At 39.5% G+C, this 24,044-nt stretch overlaps 1 protein-coding gene across 4 annotated transcripts in view; it reads left to right on the forward strand.

Annotated features, from left to right (window-relative positions):
- NVL (nuclear VCP like) overlaps positions 1-24,044 on the forward strand; it is a 117,044-nt gene that overhangs the window by 46,089 nt on the left and 46,911 nt on the right. For all 4 annotated transcript variants that reach the window (XR_009217127.1, XM_058533636.1, XM_058533635.1 and 1 more), the window contains exons 16-19: positions 2,414-2,476; positions 8,303-8,422; positions 11,535-11,634; positions 19,952-20,058. Coding sequence is in view for 3 of the 4 variants with exons in the window: in XM_058533636.1 (XP_058389619.1) it covers positions 2,414-2,476; positions 8,303-8,422; positions 11,535-11,634; positions 19,952-20,058 (390 nt within the window). In the remaining variant the exon portion in view is untranslated. The remainder of the gene's footprint in view (positions 1-2,413; positions 2,477-8,302; positions 8,423-11,534; positions 11,635-19,951; positions 20,059-24,044) is intronic.

Below are 24,044 nucleotides of genomic sequence, written 5' to 3' on the forward strand. Positions count from 1 at the left end.
AAGAATCTAGAAATAATAGAAAACATCTTTGAATGGCAGAAGCAAAGTGTTACTGTAGTAAAGTCGTGGAACCACTTATCAGTCAGAACCTGGCAACCTAGAATTGGATATAAAATTAAGATTTTGGCTGATCTTGGTTGTTTTGTTTACTCATGGTAACGATAAAATAATACAATTGTCCTAAACACTAGCACATAGTATGTAAATAGCATAAAGTAAAAGCACGCGATTACTGGAGCCAACACACTGAAAATTGACGCCTAATAAGAAGGAAACTGAAAAGAGAATAGTAAAATTCATTTAGTTGTCCAAAACTGTACAACATGGAAGCACACAGCTCCTGATACTGAGTACAAGATTCATGGTGATATTGGTGATATCCATGAAAAAAATTAAATTATCTTCACCGTATTTCATTTAGAAGTCAAGACTTGCAACAATTTCAGAAACTATCCGGGGTTTTAATGGGTTAAATTTAATTTATCTGGCATATGGATGTTGAAAACCTAATGTGGATGGGTCATACTTTATTAGATGTGTATCCTGACTCTCCTTTACTTATCATGTTGAGTGAGAGGTAGGAAATTATGAAAGTGGCGGCAGGAAAGACAGATTGAGAGATTTGGATAATCCACATTTTGAGCAATTTTTGCATCGCAAAGCATGCGTGTTTCCATTTGTTCAGCAAGTATTTACTGAGCTACTTATTTCTTGCCAGATTTTGTTTGAGGTGCTAGGGATAAACTAGTGAACAGGGTACCTACTCTAATGGAATTTATTGTCTGTTTGGAAGAGGCAGGCAGTGAAGAAGTAAAACAGTAAAATTGCAGATCCAGCCAAGTTATGATGGAAATAAACAGATTGTTGTGATAGACTGCTTGGGAGGTGGCTATTTTAGATATGGTGTTTGAGGGATAGTGACATTTAACAGAGTCACATTTAGCTAGCTATGTGAAGAATCTTCCAGACAGTGAGCAGCAAGCAGATGCAGAACCCCTGAAGTGGGAAGGGGCTTGGTGAGTTTGAGAAGCAGAGCCAGAGCCAGTGGCTGGCCTAAGGAGAAACTGTCATGTCCAATTGTCCTTGAAGATAAATAGGAAACCTAGTAAAATGATATGATCCGATTTACATTTTTAAATGAGTGCTCTGACTGCTGCATGGAGAATGAAACGGAGCGGGGCCGGCCCAGTGGCACAAGTGGTTAAGTGCATGTGCTCCGCTTTGGCGGCCCTGGGTTCGCAGGCCCCAATCCCAGGTACACGCTGATGCACCGCTTGTCAAGCCATGCTGTGGCGGCCTCCCATTTAAGTAGAGGAAGATGGGCACAGATGTTAGCCCAGGGCCAGTCTTCCTCAGCAAAAAGAGGAGGATTGGCATGGATGTTAGCTGAGGGCTGATCTTCCTCACAAAAAAAAAAAAAGAATGGAATAGAGCAAAGCAGGAGTGAAAGGAAACCAGTTAGGGTTTTTTTCTTTTGGTTTGGTTTGGTTTTTTTTGCCTGTCCAGGCAGGAAATGATGGTGGTGTGGACGAGGGTGGTGGTATAGTGGAGAAGTAGCATGGCACACTCACCTGTATTTCAGCATTAGAGCTGATAGGACTCGTGCATGGACTGGATGACAAGACAACGGGTCAAGGGAGACACCAAGGGTTTCCCCTAGAAACTCAAAGAGTTTGGGGTGTGGGGTTTGCAGGGAGTTGGGAGAGAATCAGGAGTCCTGCTTTGGAAATGATAGATTTGAAATACCTATAAGAGATGCTGAGGAGTATGTTGAATATGGATCTGGAGCTCAGACATCAGATGCTAAGAATAGGAGCAAACTATCTCTGATCATTTTGAAGTTCTGAGTGATTTTATTCAGGTTTATCTTTGCACTTAGATTCTAATTCTTGGACTCTTCTACACATATAACCGTATGTTTCTCCTTTGTTATTCTCTTTGGCTTTGAACCATGCTGTTTAATCTTTATTTATTAAAAATAATCTGTAAACACTGACCCTTGGTAAAGACTGATACTGATGTTTTTGAATTTTGGTTTATGAAAGAATGATTGCTTTCATTGGACAAGGCAATTTTTGATAAGAGATGATTTCACTAGAATTCCAAGCTAGGGCTACATAAATAAGCATGTTTATGTAAACAAAACATTTTCCTTAATGTTTTGTGCTCTTTCCATCTGATTTCAGTCTGAGTAATTCTTAGAAAGTTTTAGGTTAACATTTGCTTCCTTTGATTTTTTTTTTTAATCCATTTCCCTTTTCCCGTTTGTCTCCTCTCCTTCTAATAGGAAAGAAGCAACTATAAAAGGGGAAATAGAATATAAACCACAAAAAGTCCTTGTGTTGTCACAAATTATTGTTATTATTTCACTGTATGTTCATCTTATTTGTATCTTTTTGTTTCCTCTTACTAGGCTGTTGCAAATGAGTCTGGACTAAATTTTATATCGGTCAAGGGCCCCGAATTACTAAATATGGTAAGTTCTTGTGGCATTTGCCATTATTTTAGATTAGGAAAAGTAATGGTCGTTCAAATCACAGGGTACCTGTTCTCAGATCTGTAAAACAGGCCTGCTACTTTGGTCGGATCACTGCCGTAGGAGTGAAGAGGTTGGGCTCTGCTCTGCTGGACTACTCAGTGTGTGTAAATGCTGCCTTAATGACATCTCTTTACCTCCGAGCCTCAGCTTTCTCACCTGCAAAATGGAAATAATCACAATAGTTAATGTTTAAAAGTATTTACTCCCTGCCATGTGTTTGTCAAGCACTTTACATATCTTATTCTTCACCAACCCTGTGAGATACGAAGTATTGTTTCCTCTGATTCACAGAGAAGAACACTTCAGTTTGAAGGGGTCTTAGAACGTGGCCAGTCTGGATGGCTAGGAAGTCATATAGCTGGGATTTGAATGTGGGTTGTCTGACTTCTTATCTGCTTGCCTTGTCTTGTTGCTCTGTAGCTCAAATGAGTTAAGTATTAGTAAACAATAATGCTGTGGGGTAAAGAAATCCCTGAAGTACTATATAATAACTTCTTTCAGCACTTAAGCAGTTTCTGTCTCACATTTAAGAAACTTTGAATTTCTTTTTTTTGGTTTCATTTTATTGGTTTGGTTTTATTAGATTGGTTTTTTTTTGGTGAGGAAGATTGGCCCTGAGCTAACAACTGTTGCCAATCTTCCTCTTTTTGCTTGAGGAAGATTGTTGCTGAGCTAATGTCTATGCCAGTCCTCCTCCATTTTGTATGTGGGGTGCCACCACAGCCTGGCGTGATGAGTGGTGGGTAGGTCTGCACCCGGTATCCGCATCTGCAAACCAAAGCGGAGCATGCGAACTTAACCACTGTGCCACCAGGCCAGCCCCGAGACTTCGAATTTCTTGTTTCCTGTCCATCCCTGTGGAAAGTAAAAATGCCATTCTGTAATATAAGAGAAGAAATGAAAGCAGTATCATTCGTCCCTTCTCCCATTTTTTATATATTACTTTCCTCCTAAAATAAGAATTTATACGTACTTCCTGTGGCCTTTCTATGTACCTCTTTACTTTTTCTTGTACTTTGTTTTGGCTTTTTCGTGGAGGGGGAATTAGAAGTGAGCCTTGAAGGGGTGGAGGTTGATGGGGGATGAGGCTGGAGAAGGAGATTATAGCCGGACAGAGAAGGGCCTTCATACCAAGCTAGAGTTGGAAGGTTATCTTCAGAATATCATAGAGCTAACGAGGCTTTTAAAGCAAGAATGTACCACTTTTTTAAGACTGTAATATTTTTTATTAACTCATCGGGAAGGTTCCTGAAATCCCATCCTCCTGGCCTCTCACCCTAATGACTAGAGTAGCAGAGGATGGTCCTAGCCACATTTCCATCTATCTTATCGTTATCTCTAATGTCTTGAATAAGGTAGGAGAATCTAACCAACTGTGTGCATTTATTGTGCTCTAACATCATATTGAAAACAAGAAACTATTTTTTTTTTTTTTTGTGAGAAAGATCAGCACTGAGCTAACATCCGTGCTAATCATCCTCTTTTTGCTGAGGAAGACCAGCTCTGAGCTAACATCTATTGCCAATCCTCCTCCTTTTTTCCCCTTTTTCTCCCCAAAGCCCCAGTAGATAGTTGTAGGTCATAGTTGCGCATCCTTCTAGTTGCCGTACGTGGGATGCGGCCTCAGCATGGCTGGAGAAGCCGTGCGTCGGTGCGCGCCCGGGATCCAAACCCAGGCCACCAGTAGCGGAGCACGTGCACTTAACCACTAAGCCATGGGGCCAGCCCAAGAAACTATTTTCTTACACAGAAGCTCTCTCTAGAGGAAGGGAAAATGGAGGACTGACTTGTTGAACATCTGCTGAGAGCAAGTGCTTTTCATATCTAATCTCATGTAATTGTCACAAACACGCTGCGAATTGCAGCTCACGAGCCTCCTTTCACAGATGAGGAAACCGAGGAGGTTAAGCAAGGGCACACAGCCGGTATCGGAGAAGTGGCGTGTGACCCACTGTGAGCCAGTATACTGCCCCAGCCACCAGCTTACCTCTGATGATATGCCCCAGATCTGACATGACGTTTGTTCAGAAATAAAACAGTATTGTGGCAAAAAAAAGAGTGTGATATTTTTAAAATTTTTATTATGAAATATTTCAAGCATATAAGAAGTTATGAATGGGCCGGCCCCGTGGCTTAGCGGTTAAGTGCACGCGCTCTGCTACTGGCGGCCCGGGTTCAGATCCCAGGTGTGCACTAACGCACCACTTGTCCGGCCATGCTGAGGCCGTGTCCCACATACAGCAACTAGAAAGATGTGCAACTATGACATACAACTATCTACTGGGGCTTTGGGGGGCAAAAAAAGGAGGAGGATTGGCAATAGATGTTAGCTCAGAGCCGGTGCTCCTCAGCAAAAAAAGAGGAGGATTAGCACAGATGTTAGCTTAGGGCTGATCTTCCCCACACACACACAAAAAAAAGAAGTTATGAAGAGTAATGTAATGAACCCCATATATCTGTCACCTAGCTTTAAAAAAAAAAAAAACAATATACTTAAGGCCCCTGGCAGACCTTCCCTAATCCCGGCCTCCGTTCTTCTCTCTCTCATAGAATTTGCCATAATCCTGAATTTCGTGTTTATTAATTCTGTGTACTTCTTTCTACATTTACTATGTATTTATCCCTAAACAACATATAGTATTATTTTACGTGTCTCAAATATGTTTATGAGACATTTGGAAATTTGAACAGTTACTGGATATTTGATATTAAGAAAATAACTTTTAAGTGTGATAATGATGTAGTTATGTTAAAATCATTATCTTTTAGAGGTAGTGAAATATTTACAAGTAAAATACGATGTCTGGGCTTTCCTTCAAAATAACAAGGAGAAAGAAAAGTGGATGGGGTAAAGATGCAAAGTTGGTCATGAATTGAGTCGATAATAATTGAAGCTGGGTGATGGGTCTATTTGGGGTTCAGTATACTATTATGTCTACTTTCATTATATGTTTGGAACTCTTTATAAACAGTAAAGCAAAACCAGAAAATATATATATATATAAATGATATGTGTGTTTTGGTAACGTGGTTTTGTTGTTATTTTTGTTCAACATTATGTTTATAATATTTATCTTTGTTAATATGTTTACCTCTAGCTCATTATTTTTTGTGTGGTATTCCATTGAATGAATACAACCACATGTTTAAAAATCAGTTTTTTTCTTGGTGGATGTTTAGGTGGAACATATATATACACATATATCTTTATGCCTATTGGTTATATATATTCCCCCAAGGGTATACACTCAGAAGTAGAATTGCTGTGTCTTACGTAGTATGTGCACTTTCAAAAATATTAAGTATTGCCAACTTTTTTCCCAAAGTGGTTGTTATGGAGTTATACTTTCACCAGCAGTGAATGAGGGTTCCCATTGTTCCCTGTCCTTCCCAGCACAGGTGGTATCAGATTGTTACGTTTTTTGCCAGTCTAATGAGGATGAGGTTTTGTCTCATTCTGATTTATTTTTTAGGGATAGATGTGGAAAGAGAATGACTCTGAGGGATTAGGTAATCTAACAAGGAAGGTAGACATCTTGAGATAAGAAAATGAGTTTGCTCCAGGACATTTAGATTGAAATAACCATTTGGAGATACCGAGCAGACAGGAAGAAATGTGAGTCTGGAGCTCTGAAGAGATTTGAGAGTCAGTGGCACCTCAAACCTCGAGAATGGACGAGGTCTGCTAGTAGGAGTATATTAAGTGAGGGCCACTGACGGAACCTTGGAAGACACCAGCAATTACAAGGGCAAGGAAGGAAATGCTGGCAAAGGAGACTGGTCCAAAGGTGGAGGACGCCCAGGACTTCCTAACCCTGAAAACCAAGGGAAGATAATTTCTTCAACCTTGTCAGCGTAACCAAACAATATAAAAGAAACCGAAAATAGGACTTTGGATTTGGCAATCAGAAGGTCATTAGTGACTTTAGGGAGAGTGTTTTCAATCATTTCGTCTGAAAACCGAAATTTTAGTGATTGAAAACTGAATAACAAGTAAGGAATTAGAAATAATAAGTATAGGATCCTTATTTGAACTATTTCGTAAAGGCCAAGATAGTGGGATTTTCTTTTGTTTGCTTATTTTGAATCATTGTAGCCTTTGTTAAGATTAAGGGATTTTAATCTGTCCTTTTGAAACTTTAGATTTACCTTCTCCTAAATCAAATTTCCTTTTACGTAGTCATTTTGGTTTGCAATATCCCAAGTCCCTTTGCCAGCTAGATTGGTTGTTTTCTTCCCTCCCTGTTTGAAACGTTCTCTCTCCCAACCCACCAATATCTTTTCTATTAAAATATCCACTGAAGATTTTGGTTCAGCATCCCAAATACAATTTTTGCTGAGTTGGATTTTTCAGGAAACTACATCAGTCTACTATATTTGTACACAGGCAGGATGTTATGATCAAAGAAAAACTTGAAATGGTCATGACTTCTGCTTTCCAAAGACTTTATGATATAATATAGTTAAGGTAGAATAGCTCAAAAGTTACAATAGTTGGGCCGGCCCTGTGGCTTAGCGGTTAAGTGTGCGTGCTCCGCTGCTGGCGGCCCGGGTTCGGTTACCTGGCGTGCACCAATGCACCGCTTCTCCGGCCATGCTGAGGCCGCGTCCCACATACAGCAACTAGAAGGATGTGCAGCTATGACATACAACTATCTACTGGGGCTTTGGGGGAAAAAAATAAATAATAAACTTAAAAAAAAAAGGTTATAATAGTAGAAAGTGCTATAAAAGCAAAGAAGAGAGAGTAATGGGAAGAAAGATGAATGGGGATCATTTAGGATGCAAGAGAACTGTCTGGAGGTAGGTTTGAAAAGCAGTTCAAGTGAGGAAAGCAGGATGAGCAAAAGTACAGGACAGGTGTGAGGGAAAGAAAGTTCTATTCAAATGAGAAAATAAAAATACTGTCATTGCTGTCATCTGTGATGTATTCTATGCCTTAATTACTTTATTATGGCCATTTAGTCATAAAGTAACATAAAAAGTATCTTATGATATAATCAGCACTGGAAAGATGTTTTCGGATTCTGTCTTATTTAGTAGTTTTATTACAAAAAAACTGCTTTTCTTAGTTAACTAGTTTGAAATTTTACGAGAACAGTTTCTTAGGCCGAGGTGAAAAGTGAAACCATATTCTTACGTACAACTTTTTATATTAATTAGTCCTAATGTTATAGCTGCTTGTGAGTTGCTGTATTTCTGAACTGATCTTAATGTTTTATATTTTGGTTTGGATTTTGACATACAGTGTGCTGTTAGGAAACCTGTTAGATGCCGAGCTGGCTCAGTTTGCCCCTTCTGATGCTATATGACAAAATAGCTCTTCCTTTTTAGCAAGATGACCTGTGTAGAAATGACAGTGGAACAGTAAATTGTTTGCATTTAAAATACTGTTAAATTAATGAAAATTACTGCTGAGTATTTTATAGGCATAAAGCTTAGGAAATCAGTTCTAAAATGCAATAGAATTATGGGATTTTTTTTTGATCTAGAGAAGACCTTACATTCCATTTAAGTCTTCATTTCATAAATGAGGAAATTGATAAGCTTAAATAATAGCTAATTTTTTTAAGTTGAACCACATACAGTTGGCTCTTTTTACAGGTCAAAAATGGTTACATATCAGCGATTGCATATGGTTCAACCTAATACTTTTTGGATTCTGACATATAAATGTCATTTAAAGCTATTTTTACTATAATTTGGTCCAAACCCCGAAGCTGAACTGTGTCTACACTTTATTTCCTTTCTGTGTATGTTTAGTACGTTGGTGAGAGTGAGCGTGCTGTGCGGCAGGTTTTTCAGCGAGCCAAGAACTCAGCCCCCTGTGTGATATTCTTTGATGAAGTGGATGCCTTATGCCCTCGAAGATCAGATCGAGAGGTAGGTATCATAGATTAGTAATAGACAGATTTTTTTAAGCAACATAAACCTTTTGTAAGTTCTTATAAAATTGTATAAAGTTCAAGTTATTCTTATAAAGTCATTCCTTGAGAGCATTGAGACTCTTTAAGTGAAGAAACCTAGTAATTTGAAGTAAGCACCTAGGGATAACAGTTGTATTTTTATTAGCCTCTGTATCCATTTTTTCTTTTATATGTTATTTTGGTTGCACGTATCTGATTCACACAAACAAATACTTGGGAATGGAATCGATATTCGTTTTGAATAGCCCACCTTGTTATCTTATGATTCTTTTCAGTTACATGGGTTCTTGAGACAAGAAAAAAGGTAATTTAAGACCTCATGCACTCAAAATAGGGTCAGGTATTATGCTTTAAGACTCGGCACCATTACTACTTAGGGAAGATATAAAATTGGTCTGCACTAAATACCACTTGCATTGCTACACTGAGTCACAGTTCTTAGAAATTTCAGCACAGTGAGTGCCTGGAAAGTTGTTATCAGGAGTACCGTTATGTAAGAGTTTGAAGCATAGTTATCGCATAATACTATAAAGAATACCTAACTTTTTTGAAGTAGATAGCAAAGACTATTTAATAAGTACATTTATCACAAGATGACTAAGGAAGTGAGTCTTTTGTGAGTTTTTTTCAAATAGTTATTCTGTGTGTGTGCTGTTAGGTTGTGAAACATTTATTAAATGCTTCATTTCGCTTAAAATCTCCAGAAACATTCAAAAGTTGCAAAAACAAAACCTGACTAATATAAGTGTGCTTCACACCATAGCACTGTTGTTTCCTCATCCGGTAGTCACCAAGAAAGTCCTTCTCACAGTCTTGTCTCTGATAGTGATGTCGTGGCCAGGGCAAAATCCTTCCCAGGTCCCCCTGCTGGCTGTCATATTCCAAATTCTAACGTGGGATCCAGAGCGAAACACTCCACTTTATATTCAGCTGGCTGGGGTGTGGGATGCTCTGGATTGCTCGTTTTTATTCCCTTCTCTTTTGCTGTGAATAAACCCTTCATTTGTCCACAGCCCCTTTCATTGGTTTGCAGCTGTCTGTTATCAACGGGTAATTTAAAGTTGGGGGGCTTCCTTGAGATATATCCAGTCAACTACTTGCCCTCAGAGAAGTTTACAGCCGTATGAACTACATTTCCAGCTTCTAGATTCTTTCTCTCTTGGATATCTACTACCACACATTTCTGTATTCCGATGTATGTGTTTACTGAAGGGGATTCTGAAAATATTTTAAATTTGAATGTATTCTTTTTTTTTATTATACAAGTTACACATGAATATGTACTTGTGAAAAATTCAAATAAATACAAGTTTAAAGAGAGTGAAAGTCTTTCTTCCCACTCTCCCTGTTACTCTTCTTGGAGGTTGCTGCTACTAACAGTTTAGTGTTTAGTATTTGTCATTCTAGAACATTTTCCATAAACTTAAAACATGTGTGATGTAGACTTTTTAAATATATAAATGTGGTCATTCTATCTTGATGATTTTTCCATGTACTTAATACTTCTTTTTTTTTGCTTGAGGAAGGTTAGCCCTGAGCTCACATCTGTGCCAGTCTTCCTCTATTTTGTGTGTGGGTCACCACCACAGCATGCCTGCCAATGAGTGGTAGGTCCACGCCCAGGATCCAAACCCACAAACCTGGGCCGCCGAAGCAGCATGCACGGAACCCAACCACTACTCCACAGGGCCCGCCCCAATAACTTTATCTCTTACAAATAGAACTGTAGTAAACATTCTTACCACATATTTTTGTGCACGTGTGAGAGTTTTAGAAGTAGAATTTGAGGGTAGAAGATGTATGCCTATTATACTTTGCAAGATAATACTAAATCATGCTTCATAAAACTACAAGTTACGTACACCCACCAACAGCGTGTAAAAATAACCATTTCCTACACCTTTGTCAACAATGGACATCTTTTTATTTTTGTCAATTTTATTGGCAAAACATACTAAGTGTTAATATTCATGTCCCTGATTATCAGTGAAGTTAATCGTCTTCGATGAATTTGTATATCATCTATAAATTGCCTGATCATATACTTTGACCCTTTTGCTATTGAAATGTTTTTCTTTTTTTTTTTTATTGATGTATAGGAGCTTTTTATATGTGATGGAAACTAGTCCATTCTCCAGTTACGTGTGTTGGTACTATTTTTCCCAGTCTTATCACTTATCTTTAATTTTTTAAATTATATACAGTGTTATAACTTTAATATAGTAAAATCTGTTAACCTTTTCGTATATTGATTCTGAGGTTTTTGTCTTACTTAGGTAAGACAATGTTTGTTTGTTTTTTACCCAATACTTCTTTATTTTTTTGAGTCTGGATTATAATTCTGTTAGTCTACTAGTCTTATGTCTCCAAGGAATGATAATAAGGTATACCAGATTTTTTTTCTGGAGAAATCAGCAGGTTAAACGCATTACCACATAAAATTTATGTTGAAGAATGGCAATTAATAACAAAAAGAAACACAGCACCACTTTTCTCATTTCCCCCATTATGCATTTTAAAAATTTCGATATCTAAGTGCTTTATCCTTCTATTCACCTACTTCCTGAACCTTTCTCTTGGGTATTTCCCTCAGGTAGCTATACTTTGTACTATATTCTTCAGGGAAAAGAGAAAAAGCATCCCAGCTGAAAGATCTGGAACATCTGATCTCCCAGGGACTCTGAGCTGACATTTAAAAGCCGAGTCTAGATGTGCCCAAAGGGAAATTTATTGTGGCTGTTAGATCTTTGAATAACTTGGAGGCATAAGAGTTAGGAATCATCTGGGCCTGAGATTGAGTGTCATCTCTACCCTGTCTTGCTGTGAGGCCTTGGACAAATAACCTCTCTCAGCCCCAGTTTCCTCATCTGAACTTTGGATAATAACAGGATTGCGGGGAAGCACGCTAGGACTGGATGTAGTGACTCCTCAGAAAATGATAATTGTTATCCCTTTTGACAAAAGCTTTCATTCGTGTTACCAAATGTATTATTTTGTATGGAAAGAAAATTGGTGATGTATGTTCCTTTTTATTGGGAGCTAATGGCACCGTCTGTCTTTCTTTTTAGACAGGGGCAAGTGTCCGGGTGGTGAATCAGCTACTTACAGAGATGGATGGTCTAGAAACACGTCAGCAGGTTTTTATCATGGCAGCCACTAACAGGCCAGGTAAGGAGGAAAAATATAAACCAGATGAGTCTAAAAACTTGCAGCATTTAAAAATAATATAATTTACATACATCCTAGTAAAGGAAGATTAAGTTTGGGTAATCCCTTTTTGGTTCATGAGTTGAAATAAAACCTTAGAAAGCTTGTATGTCAGCTATAGTAAAAAAATGTAGTGTTATTGCCTGGATTCCATGAGATTTTTTTCTGTGTTGCTTCTCAGGAAGTTGTCTTGTTGGCAGAGAACGCTTGCCACGTACACTTTTGACCACAAAAGTATTATCAGAATTTATGTCCTGTGGTTTCTTCAAGCTTATAGGAAACAAGAACCAGACTCTCTTCACTGTATCTGAAAGTTGAAGATCAGTTTTTAAGGATTTGTACTGGACCCGTGTCCCAGACCTGCACTCGACTATTATCTAAAGTTGTTTGGCAGCTCAAGCGCTCTGTGAGGGACTGAGAAAAAGGCCGAAAACGTCACAAGTGCTGACGACGGCGTTTGCTTTGGATCCTAAACTCTCTTCATGCTGTTTCATGCTTTGCCGTCTGCCTGAGCCACTCTAGCTTAGCTGGTCCTGCATCAGTGTTTGTGTTAACTGTGTCTGCTGGCAATGATACGCTCCTTTAATTGCTTAGGTGGATTTGTCAGCTGTCAAGCCGATGTCCGTTTTCATTTCTTGTAAGTTCCTATGGACACTAAAACCCTCATGAACTATATACCATTTCATTTTAAAATGAAAAACTGAAGGTTGTTACGGTTTATACTTTGCCTCTGATGATAATGAAATACTGTCTTGGGAATTAGACAGAACTGGGGGTTTAAGTCCTGACTACAGCACTTCATATCTTAGTAACTGTTCTGTTTCAACCCCAGCTGTTCTCGCACCGACTGAGTAGATTGTAATTCACTTCTGACACCAGCCACCTGGAGTTAGTGTTGGGTCTTGCAAGTTAAGGGGTCAGTCCTCTGCAAGACTGCCCCCACTTCAGAGGCCAGCTGCAAGTGGTATCTCCAGGACAACCCCACTTCTGACCAGCTTGCTACAAATGGGGGGATTCCCATGACCCCCTCAGGTTCAGTAATTCGCTAGAACAACTAGTAGAATGCAGGAAAGCACTATACTTACAATTACAGTTCAAAGGATACCCATAGGGCAGGTCTCGGAGGGGTGCAGAGCTTCCATGCCCTCTCCCCATGGAGTCAGGGCACATGGCCCTCCTGGCCGGTCAGGGTGTTCATCTATCAGGAAGTTCCCTTGGGCTTTGAGTTTTTATTGGAGTTTCGTTATCTAGCCATGATTGATTGAGTCATTAGCCATGGTATTGAACTCAATCCCCAGCCTCCCTCCCCTCCCCAGAGGTCTGGCTCCAAATTCCAACCCTCTAATCACATGGTCTTTCTGGTAACCAGCCTTGTCCTGAAGTTATCTTGGGGCCAACCATGAGTCATCTCATCAGCATAACAAAGATACTGTATCTTGTCACTCAGACAAGGATGTTTAAAGCTCTAAGTCAGGAACCAGGGGCAAAGACCAAATGTATTCCTTTTTTTGTTTTTAATAAGTTTCAGGAGTACAACATTATAATTTGACATCTGTATACACTATAAGGTGATCACCCTCAAAAGTCTAGTTACCATCAATCACTGTATAACTGACTCGCTTCCCCCACCCCCCACCCCTTCCCTCTGGTAACCATGATCTATTCTCTGTATCTATGAGTTTGTTTTTTTATTTCAATTCCACGTATGAGTGAAATCATGTGGTATTTGTCGTTCTCTTTCTCATTTATTTCACTTGGTATAATACCCGCAAGGTCTATCCATGTTGTTGTGAATGGCAAGATGTCATTCTTTTTCATGGCGGAGTAGTATTCCGTTGTATGTATGTGTCACATTTTCTTCATCCATTCATCTGTTGATGGACACTTAGGTTTTTTCCATGTCTTGCCTGTTGTAAATAATGCTGTAATGAACAGGAGGGTGCAGAAATCTTTCAAGTTAGTGTTTTCATTTATTCGGGTAAATACCCAGAAGTGGGAATCCTGGATCATATGGTAGTTCTATTTTTAATTTTTTTGAGGAATCTGCATACTGTTTTCCATAGTGGCTGCACCACCTTATAGTTCCACCAGCAGTGTACAGGGTTCCCTTTTCTCCACATCCTTGCCAACACTTGTTATTTCTTGTCTTTTTTATGATAGCCATTCTAACAGATGTGAGGTGATATCTCATTGTGGTTTTGATTTGCATTTCCCTGATCATTAGTGATGTTGAGCATCTTTTCATCTGCCTGTTGGCCATCTGTATATCTTCTTTGGAAAAATTCTATTCAGATCCTCTGCCCTTTTTTTTTTGTTGTTTTTTTTTTGTGAGGAAGATCAGCCCTGAGCTAACATCTGCCAATCCTCCTCTTTTTGCTGAGGAAGACTGGCCCTGAGCTAACATCCATGCCTATCTTCCTCCACTTTATATGGGATGCCGCCACAGCATGGTTTGCCAAGCGGTGCGTCGGTGTGCGCCCGGGATCCAAACCCAGGCCGCCAGCAGCGGAGTGCGTGCACTTAACCACCAAGCCACAGGGCCAGCCCTAGGTTGCCTTTTTGTTTTGATGATTGTTTCCTTTGCTGTGCAGAAGCTTTTCAGTTTGATGTAGTCCTGTTTGTTTATTTTTGCTTTTGTTTCCCTTGCCTTTGGAGTCAGCCAGATATATTCTTTATTATAGCACATTAACCTTGGGTGTATATTACTTCATCTTACTAACCATCATTTCTTCATCTATAAAATGAGGATACTAATGCCTTGTTGGCAGGGTTGTCACAAAGGTTAAGTCATGTTGCCATTATTATCTACCGTAGTGTGTGGAAAGTAACTGTTTAGTAAATATCACCGTCATGAGCACTTTTTTGGTAATAGCAGTCGGAGCAGTTGTTAGGTCATAAAATCACAGTCATCCTAGAAGAAACCTGGGAAGTGTCTCAAATTTGGACAGAATTACACCCTACCTTTCCTAAGCAGATACAGATCTTTTCTAACAGATTTCAAGAAGACAGTCCTTGGTCTACTATAATAACCTCTTCTATCCTTTAACCGCAGTCACCATTTTTCATGTTTGTTTATTGTAAACACTCTTATCTTTTCGTTTAATCTCTTTAGATTAGAAAATAATAGGTCCTTCAAGTGTCACTAGGTTTGACTTAAATTCTCTGCTTCAGCAACAGTCCAGACGTCTTTCTTTGTGGGATTTTTATTTCCCTGTTCTCTTTATTCATCTTTGAATTCTTTGGATTCTCCAGATTCCCCTTAGCTATAAAACCCAGAACTGAACATAATGGTCTGTGTTGAGTTTAGCCAGCGACAAGGACGACAGGTGCATCCTCGCAGGGTACCTGGGCTTTGCCTTCTCCAGTGTGCTTGGATATTGTTTTCCTCTCACTGCACCCCAGCCGCCTCCTCCCACCATTACAAACCCCATTGCATTAATGGTTACGTAAACTTAAAAATAGATGTTCTAGGGGCCAGCCCAGTGGCATAGCAGTTAAGTTTGCGCACTCCACTTCAGTGGCCCAGGGTTTGCAGGTTCGGAACCCTGGGCTCGGACCTACTCACTGCTTACCAAGCTGTGCTGTGGCAGTGTCCCACATACAAAACAGAGGGAGATGGGCATGGATTTAGCTCAGGGCCAGTCTTCCTCAGCGAAAAGAGGAGGATTGGCAACAGATGTTAGCTCAGGGCTAGTCTTCCTCACCAAAAAAAGGAAAAAAAAATAGATGTTCTAGATCTTTGTCTCTTGTACTCTTGCTTATTTGGCAGTTCTGTTCTGTTGATACTTTGCTGTGACCATCTGGTTTGATTGTTTATACCTTGTTTATAATTTCTTTCCTGTTCCACTTTAAGAAATCCCTTCCTGCCTGATGTTCTGGTTAGCCGTTGTTACATAACAAACTACTGCAATACTTCCTGTCTTAAAATCACCATTTTTGCTTTGCTTGCAATTTTGTAGGTCAGGAATCCAGGAAGGGCTTGTCTGGGTGGTTCATCTCTGATCCACAGGCCATCAGCTGGAGTGGCTGGGCCAGAGGACCCCATTGCAAGGCGGCTTTCCTCACATGTCTGGAGCCTCGGTGCTCCCTGGCGCCGCTCTCTCTCCCATGCTAGCTGTCATTTTCTAAGGCCTCTCCGTGTGGCTTGGGCTTCCATTAGTGTGGTTCTCTGAGCCCTCACGGTTCTTACATGACAGCTGGATGTCAAGAGACGAAGGTGGAAGCCTCTGACAGGCAAGGCCCAGAACAGGCAAACTGTGGATCAGGGCAGTGACAGGAAGGGCCAGATTCAAAAGGAGAGGAAGTAGGAATGTAAAAAAATTTGTGGTTATCTTTAGTAACATATTTTTCTTTCGTCACGTTCTCTGTTTTATTGTGCAAGCTGTACATTTACCTTATGGTTTGGTGTTGTGGATCAGTCACATCAATATAATTTTCTTTAATCTCTCAGAAGATTTACTCCTTCATTCATCAAATATTCGTGGAGTTTTTACTATATGCCTGGTCCTGTTGAGCTTTGGGAATGCAAAGGTTGGCGATTCAGAAAAATTCTTTGCCTGCATATATTCTGATTTGGGGCTGGGGCACAGGGAGTAAATAATAGACAAACAAATAAATAAAACAGGGTAAGAGAATAGAGGCGGACTGGTGGTTGGGAGGCTAATTTAGATATCGTCATCCAGGAAGGCTCCTTCAGAAGAAGTGACATGTGAGCGTGAACCCAAAGGATGTGAAGTGTCAAGCCATGCAGAATCTGGGAGAAGGGCATTCCAGGTAGAGAGCAAAGCATAAGTGCACAGGCCCTGAGGGGAGAACAAGTTTGGCATGTTGGAGAGCTACAAAGCTGTAGTAATCAAAACAGCATGGTACTGACACAAAAACAGACACACAGATCAATGGCACAGAATTGAGAGCCCAAAAACAAACTTTCCCGTCTGTGGACAGCTAATCTTTGACAAAGGAGCCAAGAACATGCAATGGAAAAAGGAAAGTCTCTTCAATAAATGGTGTTGGGAAAACTGGACAGCCACATGCAAAAGAATGAAAGTAGACCCTTACCTTACACCATACACAGAAATTAACTCAAAATGGATTAAAGACTTGAATGTAAGACCTGAAACCATAAAACTCCTAGAAGAAAATATAGGCAGGACAGTCGTTCACGTGGGTCTTAGCAGCATCTTTTCGAATACCATGTCTACTCAGGCAAGGTAAACAAGAAAAAATAAACAAATGGGACTACATCAGAATAAAAAGCATCTGCAAGGCAGAGGAAATCGTGAACAAACAAAAAGACAACCCACCAACTGGGATAAAATATTTGCAAATCTTATATCCGACAAGGCGTTTAATTTCCAAAATGTATAAAGAACTCATACAACTCAACAACAAAAAGACAAACAACTTGGTCAAAAAATGGGCAGAGGATATGAACAGACACTTTTCCAAAGAAGATATACAAATGGCCAACAGGCACATGAAAAGATGTTCAACATCGCTAATCATCAGGAAAAGGCAAAACTATAATGAGATATCACCTCACACCCATCAGAATGACTATAATTAACAAGACGAAATAATAAGTATTGCAAAGGATGTGGAGAAAAAGGACCCCTCATACACTACTGGTGGGAATGCAAACTGGTGCAGCCACTATGGAAAACAGTATGGGGATTTCTCAAAAAATTAAAAATAGAAATACCATATGATCCAGCTGTCCCTCTACTGGGTATTTATCCAAAGAATGTGAAATCAACAATACAAAAAGGTCTGTGCACCTCTATGTTCATTGCAGCGTTATTCACAATAGCCAAAATTTAGAAGTAACCTAAGTGCCCGTCAATGGATGAATGGATAAAGAGGATGTGGTATATATACGCAATGGAATACTACTCAGGCATAAAAAAGAGAAAATCTTGCTATTTGCAACAACATGGATGGTCCTTGGGGGTGTTATGCTAAGGGCGGTAAGTCAGATGGAGAAAGACAATTACTGTATAACTTCACTCATGTGAAAGGTCAACAAACAAACACATAGATACAGAGAACAGATTGGTGGTTACCAGAGGGAAAGGAGTGGTGAGAGGGTGAAAGAGGTAAAGGAGCACATGTGTATGGTGACAGATGTCAACTAGACTTTGGTGGTGAACATGGTGCAGTCTGTACAGAAATCAAAATATAATATGTTATAAACCAATGAGTCCTCGATTAAAAAATTAACTCAGAATAGATCAAAGACCAATGAAGACTCAAAGCTATAAAACAACTAGAAGAAAACAGGATAAAATTTTTTCTGCCTTGGATTCAGCAAAGATCTTAGATATGACACCAAAAGTACAATCTTTTAGAGCCAGTGGATAATTTGAACTGTGCTTCAAAAGATACCACTAAGAGAATACAAAGACAAACCACAGACTGGGAGAAGATATTGGCAAAGTATATATCTGATAAAGGATTTATATCCAGAATATGTAATGAACTCTCAAAGCTCAACAATAACAACAAAAAACATTAAAAACAGGCAAAAGAATGGTACAGACGCTTCACCATAGAAGGTATACAGGTGGCAAATAAACACATGAAAAGGAGCTCAGCATCATTAGTCATTGGGGAAATGCAAATTAAAGCCACAGTGAGATATTACTACAAACCTTGGAGTGAGTGACTAAAATTTAAAAGGCTAACTGTACCAAAATATTGGCAGGGATATAGAGGAACTGGAACTCTCTTACACTGCTGATGGGAATGTACAACTAGTTTGGAAAACAATTTGTCGATTTTTTAATGAGAGAGGTTTTTGCTGAGGAAGATTGGCCCTGAGCTAACATCTGTTGCCAATCTTCCTCCTTTTTTCCCTTTTTCTCCCCAGAGCCCCAGTAGATAGTTGTGTGTCATAATTGCACATCCTTCTGGTTGCTCCATGTGGGACGCCGCCTCAGCATGGCTTGATGAACGGTGCATAGGTCTGCGCCCAGGATCTGAAGCAGCAAACTCCGGGCCGCTGAAGTGGAGCACGCAGACTTAACCACTATGCCAAATTTTTGAAAGTTAAGCATATACCTGCCATGTGATACAGCCATACTGCTTTGCATCCCACACTTAGGTATTTACCAAAGCAAACGAAAGCATATACAAAGACTTTTCTTCATGAGTGTTCATAGCAGCTTTATTTGTAGTAGTCCAAAATTGGAAACAAACCAAATGTTTATCCACAGAAGAATGGAGAAACAAATTGTGGCATATCCATACAGTGTAATACTACTCAGCAATAAGAATGGATTAAGTACTAATACACGTAACAACTCAGATGAATCTCAAAATAATTATGTTGAGTAAAAGTAAGCAGAGTACATATTGTATGGTTCCACTTACTTAAAATTCTAGAAAATACAAAATAATCTATACTGACAGAACAGATCAGTGGCAGCCTAGGGATAAAGCGGGTCAGGAAAGGGCAAGAAAGGTTCCAAAGGGCTCCTCAAGAATTTTTTAAAGTGCGAAGGTTTCCTGAGAGCGGAATGTTTGAGAACATTCGCCCTGTGGAGCCAGAAGATCCTGAGATGGGCTTGTCAGACAGTGCTCTAGCATGATGGTGCAAAGTGTTACACTTGCTTCTGCAGTGCGGAGCGGGAGTTGGGAGAACTGGATGTGTACTTTAGGAAGATAACCCTGGCAGCATTGTAAGGGGCCCCAGAGAGGGGATGTCTAGAAGCAGGTTAGGAGGACATTGTTGGCCTTGACTGAGGCTCCAGGTGATGGGAGACAGACTTGATAGAATTGGTAGGACGTGTCTCTGGTTAGAGGGAAGGGAGAAACCTGCCTGGTATTTGAGGGGCTGCAGGGGTCATTATCTGAGATAGAGAATCCTGGAGGAAAGCAGGTTTGGGGCAGGAAGATAGGGGTGGACTTTCACTTTCTTAAGGACATATTTTGGTGATAAGAAGCTTTTAATTTTAATAAAGTCCAATTTATCAACTTTTTTCTTTAAGAAAAAGTACTCTTCCCATCTCTCATGTTAATTATATTTTTTAAAAGATTCTATTTTAAGGGGATGGGGGAGAGGGTGAAAGGGGTAAAGGGGCACATATGTATGGTGATAGGGATAAAAACTAGACTATTGGTGGTGAACACAATGCAGTCTATACAGAAATTGGTATATAATAATGTACACCTGAAATTAAACAATATTTTAGCCCATATGACCTCAATAAAATAATTAGGTAAATAAATGAAGATTCTATTTTATTTATTTAAGACTTTTTCCTCCCTTCTTCTCTAGATATCATTGACCCTGCAATCCTGCGCCCAGGCCGCTTGGACAAAACACTCTTTGTGGGTTTGCCACCCCCATCAGATCGTCTTGCCATCTTAAAAACTATCACAAGGGTGAGTAAAGGAAATGGTACATTTTTTTGTATGTTTCTCTCATTTTAAATACAGACAAGTATTCATTTAGGATGCCTAATCACTTTTTTCTGTAACTTTAAATATTTGCCACGCCTATATCCCCAAAGAAGAAGGTGAACTGTTTTTTATAATTGAAGAGACCATCCATTCTTTTTTGTTTGCTTAAAAATAGAAGGGATATTTAGAGTTAAATGCTCAACTGATATATTTGAGATGTGACTCTGATCACATTTTCTGTTCTGTTAGATCTTTGATTCTTACTTTAGAGGAATGGTCTTCAGAACATATTTGAAATGGAGTAGAAACTTTTAGAGATGAAAAGTAAATAGATATAGGCTCATTATAAATATCCAAAGAAAAATTGAGTTTTGAAACCACAGTGTTGAATTCTATCCTCCACGTTGGTGTATGCCAACTTCTAAGATGCCTGTACAGTATTGACTTGGCTATTTTTATAAAAATGATAAGCAGTGTATACAGAATACAAAGAAGAAGGCATATCACCCTGAATTGTACCAGCGCAGAATAATCTGCATTGGTGCGGACATCATTCCAAACATCTTTGTGCAGCTTGGGGAGGTGGATGGGTGGATGGTTGAGTGGGTGAGAAGGAGGAGGGGGAATAAACTTAACACATTACTTAAATAAAGTTAAATTTGTTTGAAATTTAAAAGAAAACAAAGCTAAAGGAATTATTAAAGTTCCAGTAAATGTTTCTTTTCCATAAAAGATATTATTTTCTAAAGTATCACTGTAAGAGTTGAGAAAAAAAGATTGGGAAAACCAGTAAGTAGCCTGGTCATTATTTTTCTAAAGTACACATTTTGTTTTAGACGGCATCAGTTTAGTCTCTGCTCTGAAGGTTAGATAATTAGCATCCTTGTCTTCCCCTCCTCCCGCTTCCCAGTTTTTGTTCCCTGTATATTTTCTCTTTGTCCAGTGTCCTCACATTTACATTCTGCTCTGAAGTCACATTCTTAGTTTCATATTTAAATAGATACAATACTCACAACCGGCACGTTGCCACAGCTTTTATATGTTTTCTAGTTTCTTTATTTTGATTCGTCTTTTGGTTAACCATATTTCATCCTCAGGTTTATTCCATTTACTAACGGTTTGTTTATTCAGCTCTATTCCTTGAGTTCTTTTCATGATTAAGAATGTCTGCCTGTTGTCTTTATACTTGAATGACATATTAGCTGGGAATCACTTTTCCTTGGTTGCACAGTCTTTCTTTCTGGTCTTTGTAGAAATTACAACATGATTTTTGGACACTGAATGTGCTGTAAAGATGTGTGAGGCCCGTCTGGTCTTTGTTTTCCCTTTGGTGGGTGACTTGCTTTTTCTGCTTGGATCCCTGAAAAATTCTTTATCTGTGAAGTTTAATAACTGAACTAAGATACATCATTGTCTGTTACTTTTTGTTGTTGTTCCTGCTGGTGGTGGTAATGGGGGTTTGTTTTGAGTGGAGAGGAACTAAAATCTGGTGTACCTTTTTATTCTGTGGGTGCAATTCTTCCTTCATTCCAGGGAAATTTTTCTGTGTTGTATGTCTGAATACTTTTTCTGATTCATTTATTGGATGTACTTCTCCAAGGTCACCAATTATTCTTATATTAGATCCTCTTTTGTCTTCCATATCTTTTGTCTAATTCCTTTAATTTTTGCATTCGCTGTGATTAACTTAAAGTCTTCTTTTTTTTTTTTCTTTTCCCCTTTTCTTTCTTCTTTCCATCCTTCCTTCCTTCCATTTGCCATGCTTCTTTCTCTGCATCTTAATGGTTACTCCATCAGCCCCTCCTCTGGGTCCTAATGTAGAGTGGATGCACTCTCTCATCTGCCTCTCACTCTGCCTGGACCAGTCTTCCTACCCCTCACACGTTAGAATTTGAGGTCTAGTTAATTGCTTTGTATCCCCATTTTTACAGCCTACAGGGAGGAAAGGGAGCTAAGCTTGTACTAAGTTAACCCCTATGGGGAAGCCTGAGCTTATTCTCTTCTGAAAGATGCCCTACGAAGTGTCTTATACCCGGACCTGCTCTGTCCGTGCAGAGCACATCTCATTCCCGTGGGGTTGTGCCCCAGTGCTGCACACCCTGGAGACTGGCATACTGGGCAGGTCTTCCTGATGCTGCTCAGATCCCTTGATGGTATATCTGAGGGTTTCTCTTTAACTTTTCCTAGGGATATCTTCTCCTTAGGCTGCTTCCCTCCAGATTAGAATATTAATGGCCATTCACAAGATTTTGTCAACTTCTTTCCTCAGTGCTGCTTCCAAGGAATGGAGGCCTAATTACTAGCTACTCCAGAATTTTCTTTCCTTGGCACCTGCTTTTCAATGTTTACAATGTGAGAGTTTACTCTTTTCTTTATTTGATTGCCACTGGTAAATTTTTAAACTTTACATTTTTTTAGTATTTTCTTTCTATGTTGGCAAAGGAAGATTCTGTGATCCTACTTCACTGGGCCATCATTACTTAAAACTGCATGTAGCGGTGCTCATAACTGTCTCCCAAAGAGGGAAGAACAGAATGATGATCAGCTTTGTGGGTTAAAAAGACCCCTGACAGCAGTATGGACGATAGTTTGGAGGAAGATGAAACTAAAGGTGGGAAAATTAAGCATGCCAGAACAAAGGCAGTATCAGGGCACTAGCAAAGAGGACATAGATATGGGAACTGTTTTAAGGTTTTAATTAACAGGACATTGGATTAACTGTAGAGTTGAGGGGTAAAGAAAAAGGAAGATGAATTCTCAGCTTGGGCAGCTGAATAGAGAGTGGTATACACCAAGGTAAGGGGTTTGGGAATGAGGAAATGGTGTTATCTGAGTTTCAGGTCCCTGGGCATTATCCAAGCAGAGACGTCCAGCAGGAAGTTGGTTCTGTGGTTGAGAGTTCAGAAGAGTCCTCTAGCTAGGTTATAGTTTTGCCTGTCATCAGCACATAGCTGGTGGTCAAAGCCATGAAAACACATTGCTGTAGTTCAGTGGCTCTTAACTTAGGGCCATTTTACCAACAACAACAACCTACCCCACCCCCACCGCCCAGGGCAGTGTCTGGGACATTTGTTTATCACGAGGCAGGGGAGTAATGGTGTTACTAAACATCCTGCGATGCACAGAACAGCCCCACAATAAAGAATTATCCGACCCAAAATACCAGTAATGCCGAAGTTAAGAAACTCTCCTTTAGTAGTATGTACTTGCTTCTTTGTATCAAGCAAGTTTGATGATGAATTAAACACCGTAGCATTTTTGTTGGCTTTGTCATTAGGAACTATGACAGTGAGACTTGGTTTGCTTTGGTTAATGTATGTGTGTATGTAGGTGTACACAACACAAGCACATACTCATACGTGCAACCCTAATTTGTGTCTTTAAATTTCTTGTAGTCTTGATGACAATGATAATACTTTTACACTTGCCCCTGGGATATCACTGATTAAAGGCAAAGATCAGAGCGATATTCGTTTCTAGACATACATGCCTGACATGAGGTATGTGGTGTTCAGGGCCTTGCAGATCTGGACCCAGAAGAATGATGGGCTCATTCTTCAGACATGTTTCCTCCACTTACGGTACTCAACACCATGGAACAACTTGAGACTTCCTTCATCTAGAATTTCAGCACTATTTGCCAGAATTATTAGCCCTCAGACTAAGGGGCAAATGCTTGAAGTACCCCACTTCAAAGATAAAATTATTAAGAAAATAAGATAATAGAATATTAACCTAAATGAATGATCTTTTTGTCAGTCAACCAGTATTTATTGTAAACTAAATATATCTCTGATTGTGTGTATACTGTGGGGAAACTAAGAAACGTAAGACATAGTCCTCACCTGTGAGGAGCTTGTCTTCCAGATGAAAAGATAATATGCGTGTTTATAAAACAACAACAAGCATGTTAATTATCCCTGAGGATGAGAGAAAAATGAGGGCAACTGAATAGCCTAGAGATTTCA

Source organism: Diceros bicornis, chromosome 38 (assembly GCF_020826845.1).
Source record: "Diceros bicornis minor isolate mBicDic1 chromosome 38, mDicBic1.mat.cur, whole genome shotgun sequence".
NCBI classification, from domain to species: domain Eukaryota; kingdom Metazoa; phylum Chordata; class Mammalia; order Perissodactyla; family Rhinocerotidae; genus Diceros; species Diceros bicornis.